This window comes from Coptis chinensis, chromosome 5 (genome assembly GCF_015680905.1).
Source record: "Coptis chinensis isolate HL-2020 chromosome 5, ASM1568090v1, whole genome shotgun sequence".
NCBI lineage: Eukaryota > Viridiplantae > Streptophyta > Magnoliopsida > Ranunculales > Ranunculaceae > Coptis > Coptis chinensis.
Genome location: NC_141460.1, coordinates 86,868,644 through 86,877,825, shown reverse-complemented (window position 1 = coordinate 86,877,825; position 9,182 = coordinate 86,868,644). Strand labels below are relative to the sequence as shown.

The window sequence follows — 9,182 nt, the reverse complement described above, 5'->3', positions numbered from 1 at the left end:
AAAAAAAAAACCAAGTGTTTAAGGTAATAAGAACTTGTTTATCCTTTAATTCTTCTTCTCTGGTTAATATCATCATTTCATTGCTCACTTTGTCGGTAAAAAAATGACTTTTTTATGAACTACTTTTTTTCCATTATTATTTTCATGTGTTTTATTCTGTTTTCTGTCGTTTATATTGAATTTGAGTTTACCCATTGTTGGGTTTTAATGCATTCGTTGATTTGAAGTGAGTTTAGTGTTCCAAGTTTGCATTTTTATGAACTTATTTTTTGATGATTGATGGTATAGTTATTATGACATGATGCTGCATTTCTTTTATTTAAGTCATTGAATGTAAATCTGTTGTTGCAGGTTTTAATATTTTGAGTGTTTTCGCTACGTTATCTTCTGAGGTTTAGAAGGTCTCAAATGTGCAAAATCAACGTATCCCCTCAAAAGCTTCTCTGACTCTGTTTCTTTGAGTAAGGGTTTGTACTCAACAAAATACTTCTTGTTTTTCTCTTTCTTAATTCAATTGTTTAAGATTCCAGGTGTAATAAGGTGGATACTTTAGAGACCATGCTATGTTTTTCTTTTCAAGTTTCGATTTGGATATGGATTGAGATTGATCAAGGCTTATTATATTTGAGTGTTTGAATGGCGAGAAGATGTTTCTTTATTACTATTTGCATCAAATAACATTTTTGTAGTGAGAATATTTCTTAGAAGTGTTTTCCCATTAATCACATACTCTAAGATTTTATATTTAATATCTTCAGAGGGTCATACTCTTATGGACCAGATCGTTGTGTGGGTATCTTTTTAGTCTTTTTATGAGCTTGATTCGTTTGAAAATGGTATTGCATTGCTGTGTTCTGTGTTTGGTCACGACATATTCATAAATTCCAAACGGCTGTGTTTGATCACTTTTCTTGGAAAAACCTGAGAGAAAACCCGATTGGTGATAATATCATCTGAGGCAGAGAGATTTATAGCACAACTAGTTCATGAAAATTTTGTTTGAATGCAATTTTGAGGTTATATTATACTAGTTGTTGATGATGATATATGGCAGTTTGTTTGAATGTGAAAGAGGGGATATATATGTTTCGTTCTTCTATTAATCCGAATCTGCCATAGGACTGATCATTATATGCTTCATTAGGCTTTCAGCTAATGGAGTGAGTAAATGACTCGAAGAGGTACTCGTCCTTATAGATGTTAGCATCACTTGAAACCTCGTCTTGTAACAGCTTCATCTCCGAGCAATATTCAGAGATTGGAGATATTATTTTTTTGTGTGAGATATTTTCTGACATCCGTTTGACAAATAGAATATTATTTTGGATAAGATTATGAGGATGTTGGGATTGTTGTATCACTTGTCATTTAATAACAGTCTTTGATTGAGAGACTTCGAGTGCTTATAATTAATATATAGTTTACAAAAAAATCATCGGTTTTTCATGGCATAGTTAAAAGCTTGCATTTTCTCTCTTGCATCATAAAGTTTGGGTTGTCATTGAAATTTGACTATTGTTAGCTATTGACGTATTACAAGGATAGTCATGCCGCCCCGAAAAAAGAAAGGGAAAGTTGTCTCTAGTCGCCAGCCTTCAGTTAGGGTGCCCCAAACGGCATCTCATCGAATACGAAAAACCAAAAAAGCAATAGTTGTAGAAGACCATATTGAAGAAGACGAGAATTTGAACATTTTTTATTTTTAGGTTAGTTTTGATCAAAATTAAAACTCTAACTAATTTGAAATTTTGGCAAAATGTTTCAGACCAATACATGTAAACAATGAAAGTCGAAACATCAAAATTAAAATATGTAAAATGTTTGGTTCCAAAATATATAAGAAACTCAATTCCATTCTATCAAAGTCTTTACAAAAAATGTTTCTTCATGTATCATCTGTAAAAGTATAAAATATTTCAAACATCTATTTGCCCAACTACACTAATCGACAAAAATTGGATCTCCTTCGAAAGCCTCCGCTTGAGCAATCCCTTGAACATTCAACCCTTGGAATGCCTCCACACGGGTTTTCACTAGAATTTCCCAGCCTTTTGCTATTTCTAGACTATTCCTGCTCCAAAACAACACTATTTTTGGAATTGGGCAACCATCTTCCAAATCTAGTTTAATGTAATGATTACTATTAACATAACCGATCCCAAGCACATTAACATTGTTTAGATCCACTGGAGATCTCATAGGGAGAAAGGTATAACAATATGATGTAGAGAACTGTACAAGCACAACGTCAAATCTCGACGCAAACAAATACCCAGTAATAGGCATATCCATCCATTTGTTCCTCTTGGCACGAGTTCTCTTCTTTTTCCTTATCCTTTTATTTAATCCATCAACAGCTTCCTGGGAAAATATCCTCACATAATATTCCTCATTTGATATTAACTCACTTAATAACTCTTGTCTCATCCAAAGCCAGTCGGTTTCTTTTCTTCCCAAAGCCAAGCAGAGAGCCCTGAAACCACAATTTCCATCGCCGACGGGGTCTTCAAAACCAACAATAAACTGTAGCAATTCACGCGAAAAACACATTTTATATTCAGATTGAGCAATGGAGCAACTGACATCAAAACTCAGTTTCTTCTTTCCCTTTGAAACATATGGTTTGGCCTTGGGCTTCGTTATAGATTGTAGAGTCATAGGTGGAGCATCTGGAGGATGCTCAATTTCATTAATGGAGCAACCAACATCAACATTTTGTTTCTTCCTCTTTGAAACATATGGTTTGGCCTTGGGCTTCGTTATATATTGTGGAGTCACGGGTGGAGCATCTGGAGGATGTTCAATTTCATTAATGGAGCAACCAACATCAAAATTTGGTTTCTTCCTCTTTGGAACAAATGGTTTGGCCTTGGGCTTCGTTATAGATTGTGGAGTCACGGGTGGAGCATCCGGAGGGTACTCAAACCATGACAGATCTCGGGTAGTTGACCACTCTTCTTTTGCTGGCCTTTTCTTAGTACTGCCCTTATTAGGACGGCCTTTTGGTGTAGCATCCTCCTTTGGTGGCTCCAATGATGAACTTTCAGGCGTTGCAAGTTCCATGAGCATCTTTATCATAGATCTCTGTTGGTCTTCAGAAGTCGATCCTAGTCGTTGAATAAATAAATCCATAGCTGGTTTGTAATCAACACCAATGGGATCACTGGCTCTCGGTTCAATAGACAACTTTTTCCAAAATTCATCAATTTCAGAAAGAGGTATTCTGCACCCTTTTTGTTTGAGTATCACTAGCTCATGCGCACACGGCAAACCGTGTGAAGTACGCAAAGTGTGGTCGCAAACACTATCATCTACCCCAATGACATCTATATGTCTCATCTCTTCCAAAATCAAATCTAAAGCTCTCTTTGAAATAAATCCTCTGAGCTCACTAAAAAACTCGTCATTGTGCTCGTGCTGAAATCTAGTTAAACTCCTCTCAAAAGAGGCTCTAATTTCGCTCATCTCAATATTGATAACTGGATGGATCAATTTCCACATTCCAAGAAAATCATGTTTGCATGTTCCCTTCAAGCTCGACTTCAGTCGAGCATGCAATCCTTCCACCCTATTCGTTGTAGTGTTTCCATAGTGCTTTTGTTGGTCTATCCAGTAAGCAACAAATGCTTTTTTGTAAGGCAACCATGTTCTACGCAAATATTGGATGAGCACAGGATAATCTTTAAAAGCTAATTCTATATAAGCAAACTTTCTCAAAAAACTCTCCTGTGTCTTTAACTTTACCACATTAGTCCACATGGCACAAAGTTTATTTATGTTTTCTTGTCACTGAGAATATTTTTTCCCATTTTCAAGACACATTGGGAAATGTGCCATCAACACAAGTGCTTCTTTGCATTTGGAAAGACTACATCGGCCGCATTCTTCAAAGCTAGCTCCCTATCAGTCACAATCAACACTGGAACTTCAAGCATGAGTATCTCTCGAAACCTTTCCAATGCCCAAGTGTAGTCATAATCTTTTTCCTTTTCCATCAACACATGACATGTAGTGAAAGTCATATTGGTTATTGTCACTCCTGCAATCTCTAACAACTTGAAATGATACTTGTTTGTCCTATACGTACAATCCATGAGAAAATTTTGGTTAAAAGTCTTAGACATTTGGATCGAACCCAGATGGGCCCAAAACAATTCGCAAACCTCATTGCTACCTTCTCGACGTTTACTGTACTCCACATATCCATTTTCCCTTAACAATCTACCCAACTCTTACAACTGTGTTCTATTTTCCATTTCATCAAGTCTAATTCTATATCTTGCGTTATACATTTGTCTCATGGAGGACGAGTTTAATATATCTCTTGCTTTGACAGTATTCATGACCTCTTTTGGTTTGACTCCAACTCTACTCATCTCAGATACAAGAATCATTTCCATCTTATTAAACATTCCCATATAAGAGTGACCTTCCATAGTTTTTGCCATCCCATGATTATGACGACCACAATCAACTCTTAGTGTCCATCTATCTAAACTACCACGTTCAAAACACGCTTTTAATTTAAAAGGACAATTCATCTTTTTTGTTCCAGTCTTTTTCACTGCATTCTCGTTTGCTTCTACCTTTTTATGAGATCGAAATTTACCACCACACTCACATATCAAAGTAAGTCTAAGAGCCTTCCCACCAATTGCATTTTGAGATTTCCCAGTGACGATAATACCTCCCACTTCACTTCATTTATGTTGTGTCCAATCAATCAAATCTTGACGACTATCAAATACATATAAATCAATTTAAGTATTCACTAATCCATGGGTAAAAAGGTATTAAATCAAAAAAGTAAGTTTCAAAACATATATTCATCTATGCATACCATGTTGGTGTTAAAATGTTCGGTTTGATCTATGTAGTGCTCCTCCGAAGATGCATTTGAATTTTGTGAAGTCCGAAGTGCATCAATTGGTACCTCATTGTGACTGTATAGAGGATCCTATAACATTTACATTGAATTATAATGTTAGCTAAAAATTTGTCACAAGAAAAATATAGGATATCTATCAAAGTAACTAAGAGACGGCCAAATTAGACTGTCTAATGCTTCATAAGTCGCTCTAGTTGGGGCGCTAGAGTCTTAGAAAGTTAGTTGGCCTGGGACGTCTCGAACGTAAGACTATTCCCATTTCCCAACACTCACTATTCAAATCAACCATTAAACGGAAGAGATCGTTCTTATAGATTGAGTTTGCATAAATACTTTGTAATCACATTTTGTACAAGTCGTCCTCATAATGATTTCATAATAAATTGATATTGGAATCATTATGAACAATAGTTGTATATGGAGTTACCTCGTCTTGGTCGCCGTCTTGGTCACTTGATTGAAATTTCTCTTTATTAAATAGTTCATTTTTCACATTAAAAACATCATATGCCCATTCCATTTCACTAAATGTCATAAAAAAAAAGGGTTGTAAATAGAAATAGAACAAAAGAATTTGAAAAAAAAGATGAATATGCGTAGAGAAAGAAAAGATGTATGGGTTAAGTTTATTTGGATTGGAAAATGAGAGGAGTGGAAAAAAAAAAAAGTGGGGTTTAAGGAAGGTTTCTTGAGAGAGAGTAAAAAGACAAAACTTGAGTAAAAAGACAAAAGTTGAAATTTATGTGTTTTCACTTTTTAAGTGGAGTCTGCCCTAAGAGATTATTTGGGGACATATCTGGTATTATTTTTTTTTTAAATGGAGTCTGCCTTGAGATATATGGGGTCTATATATAGCAATACCCTTGATAAAGCCTCTATGGCAGTGGGGCAATACGGGCCATATTGGTGTACTGTTCAACGCATCCTCACGACAGAAATTTTCACCATTAGTCGTCTTAATGGGACCGAAAGTTTACGTGAAAGGTGCGTAGACAACATGACAAGGTGGATCTGGGAGGAAGCTGAGGAGAAAGGTAGTGTAGAAGTTGCTCGGTTTGTCTCACTTATGACCTTCAATGTCATCTGTAATGTTACCCTCTCTAAAGACGTCGTGGATCTCAAATCTAGGGCATCTCCAATAGGGGGTGTAAACAGTATAAAGTGTAAAATTTACACTCCAAGTACCAAAAAACTCCTTCCAATGGGGGTTGTATATCGTAGATAATAGGTTATTAATTAATAGATGGGGTGGGGAATTCCCTATCTGGCTATTAGTTAATAAAAATGCCCGGACGTCACTTCAACTAACGTGGGAAGCTTTATTTAGAGCTCAGTTAACGTGGGAAGCTTTATTTAGAGCTCAGTCCCATTTATAAGTTTTACAAAACATGGACGTTGCTTACGTTGCTTTGAATGTCGTATGAAAGTGGACCATTATTTGTTTTAAGCCTTTGCGACGGCCAAGCCCGTCATTTTTCATTATTTTGAATGGGCTGTTACAGAGTAAGTCCGTTGTTATCTCTTTTTACACATTTGCCTCCACCTACAATTGGAAGAGCCAAAGTAGTAAATATATACTTTATATATTTTGGAGTTAGATAGAGTGTATAATCCTAATGGCGCTTATGTGGAGCCTATATGGAGGTGGATTTTTACACTCTCCATTGGAAGTTACGGAATACTTTAGCTCCATCGGTCGACTTTTGGAATGTATTGGAAAGCCAAATGTGGTGGATTTCTTCCCCATTTTACGATGGCTTGATCCACAATGTATAAAGAAGAATGTTAAACGAGACATGGGGCATACATTCAACTTTAGCTCTGCTTTCGTCAAAGAACGACTTCTAGACCGACAAATGGGTAAAGAAAACCCAGTGAAGGATTACCTGGATGTAATTCTAGATTTTCAAGGCATTCCGAAAGATGGTGAACCTACAGAGATATCAGAAAACAACATCAACATAATGATTCTGGTGAGAAATGTTTGAATCACATGTGTAGGCGTACCTTAAATATAAACACACTATATAGTCGATCACGTCCAGATAGATATTTGACCCTGCTTTTTTGCTTAGTGTGTTTATTAGGAATTATCATTTTAGACCTATGAGATGTAAATTTAAATTGCATAAATTGATTGTTTTACGAGGTCCTACTGTTTTCATCAATTTCCACAACTATTATCTATAGATTCTTCTTGTTCATTTTCTGTTATGATTTTTAATGTATACCACTGACTTGATCATACTCGACAACGGCTGTAGGAACTATTTTCAGGAGCAATAGACACGACTAGCAGTACCATAGAGTGGGCAATGACAGAGAGTATAATGAAAATTCTCCAGGACGAACTAGATAGAGTAGTCGGTCAAAACAAAAAGGTTGAAGAGAGTAACATAGGAAAATTACCGTATTTGCAGGCTGTTGTTAAGGAAACACTGAGGCTGCATCCTCCAGTACCTTTACTAATACCTCGTAAGGCCTTGGAGGATACGAAATTCATGGGGTACTCGATACCCAAGGACACACAGATTTTTGTGAATGCTTGGGCAATAGGAAGAGACCCGGTTTCCTGGGAGAATCCCGTGTCTTTCAAGCCAGAGAGGTTCTTAAGATCCAGTATCGATTACAAGGGACAACATTTTCAGCTAATCCCATTTGGAGCCGGGCGAAGGATGTGTGCAGGCCTAACATTGGCTCATCGCAATCTTCACCTTGCAATAGGTTCATTGATTCATTCTTTTGAATGGGCTCTTCCAAATGGTATTACAGTTGACAAAATGGATATGAGGGAGAAGTTTGGTATAACTTTGCGAAAGGAAGATCCACTGAAGGTGATGGCGTACAGGAGATCGTGCACGTGTATCCCTACACATGGGACAGAAACTGGTACAGCTTAGAAGTCTGCAAATAGTATATGAATACAAATTTGCAGACGAGTAACGTTCGAAGTTTTACTTTAATGAGTTTCCTTCTAGTAATTTGGTATATTTAGTTTAATAAGAAATTTGGTATTCACTGCTCAAGGTTCAAGCTATTCTTAAAGCCTACAAACTGTTCTAATTAATTGTAAAATTTTATTAATTTTGTGGAAAAGAATGTATCATCATCCCATCTAGTTATAAGCTTTGATAAGTGTGGTTTCCTTGTGTCTGTAACTTGATATTTGAGTTTTCTAGCCTTGTTCAATTAGAATTCACGTAAGTGCACTTTGCATCACAAGGTTTCATCTAAAAATTGAATGCACACCCGACGTGTACTTTAATTCCATTAATTTATCAATGGTAGGTGTTAAGAAGTATGTCGTTTAAGTATGTTGGTATGTGGACGTGTGCCTATCAGTTGTTCCTTGTATATAGGCGGGAGCCAATCTATTGTGCCTTATATATAGGTGCACGCCTATGGGTGTGAAAGTCCTAATAGTATATACTATTTTCCTATTTTCATGTATTAGGGCTAAGTATATATATGAAACTCTAGGTAAAGTAAAATATACTCTCTAACGCTTATTTCCAGCCTCCATTCTTCCCCCTCTCATCTACTAACCTCAACTTACTGGTTGTAGAGAAAAAAGGTATTTTTTTCTCTTTCTCTCGTATAAGGCGCTCCCGCGCTTGTGTACACCTGGACAAGGGAGCACACACGCTCCTCTCTTGAAAACGAACATTACTTTTCGGGCATGCGCCCTCGGACTTTGCTCGCCAAAGGCATGCACGCTTCTCCAATCGTTTTCAAAGACGAATTGATTGTTTTCGAAGTTTTCAGAAACAGTATAAATATAAGTTTTTTCTGTAAAAACTTAACCTAACCAAAACCAAGAAAAAGAGAGATTGTAAGAGAGCAATTCTTAGTGAGTTGAGTGTTCATTCTTTGTGAGTGAATTGAGAGCTCTTATAATCTGTTACTCTGGACATCTAGTAAAGCTTAGAACTTGCAGTGTGAACGTAGGCAAATTGCCAAACCACGATATATCTCGTCTTGTGGTTTGTTCTTCTTGTACATTAATTGTTTTACTTTATATGCTTATTTAATTGACATTGAGAAGTGTTGGGATAGTACTTGGAGGGTGTTGAAGTCTTGTCTAGAGAGAATAATCAATTCTTGTGTAGGGTTGATCTATTTGTAGTGGATAACATTGTTTCCGCATTGATTTATCAACAACACTGGTTTCTCTCTTTACAATAATGTTACAGCTCTCCTAGTATCACCACTACTATGGTATTAGAGCATCAGGTTCAAATATTAGTTTAATGGTATGTTAGGAGAGTTGTCTACAAAAATAGTATAAGAAAAA

The 9,182-nt window shown here is 36.4% G+C and overlaps 2 protein-coding genes across 2 annotated transcripts; one reads left to right on the top strand and one right to left on the bottom strand.

Moving 5' to 3' along the window:
• Positions 1 to 1,941: 1,941 nt before the first annotated feature.
• Positions 1,942 to 3,759, bottom strand: LOC147499695 (uncharacterized). The gene has a single exon (XM_086563520.1). The coding sequence runs from the start codon at positions 3,757 to 3,759 to the stop codon at positions 1,942 to 1,944; it is 1,818 nt and encodes a 605-aa protein (XP_086419646.1).
• A 2,838-nt stretch (positions 3,760 to 6,597) lies between these two features.
• LOC147499694 (iridoid oxidase-like) lies at positions 6,598 to 8,009 on the top strand. The gene is made up of 2 exons (XM_086559161.1): positions 6,598 to 6,861; positions 7,153 to 8,009. The coding sequence occupies exons 1-2, from the start codon at positions 6,685 to 6,687 to the stop codon at positions 7,786 to 7,788; spliced, it is 813 nt and encodes a 270-aa protein (XP_086415287.1). The 5' UTR covers positions 6,598 to 6,684; the 3' UTR covers positions 7,789 to 8,009.
• The last annotated feature ends 1,173 nt before the right edge of the window (positions 8,010 to 9,182 follow it).

What these genes read in the sequence shown, in the direction of transcription:
- LOC147499694 (XM_086559161.1), top strand. Translation starts at nt 6,685, where the DNA reads ATGGGGCATACATTCAACTTTAGCTCTGCTTTCGTCAAAGAACGACTT. An exon ending in ACATCAACATAATGATTCTG is followed by an intron (nt 6,862 to 7,152) that starts GTGAGAAATGTT and finishes CAACGGCTGTAG; the next exon opens with GAACTATTTTCAGGAGCAAT.
- LOC147499695 (XM_086563520.1), bottom strand. Translation starts at nt 3,759, where the DNA reads ATGTGGACTAATGTGGTAAAGTTAAAGACACAGGAGAGTTTTTTGAGA.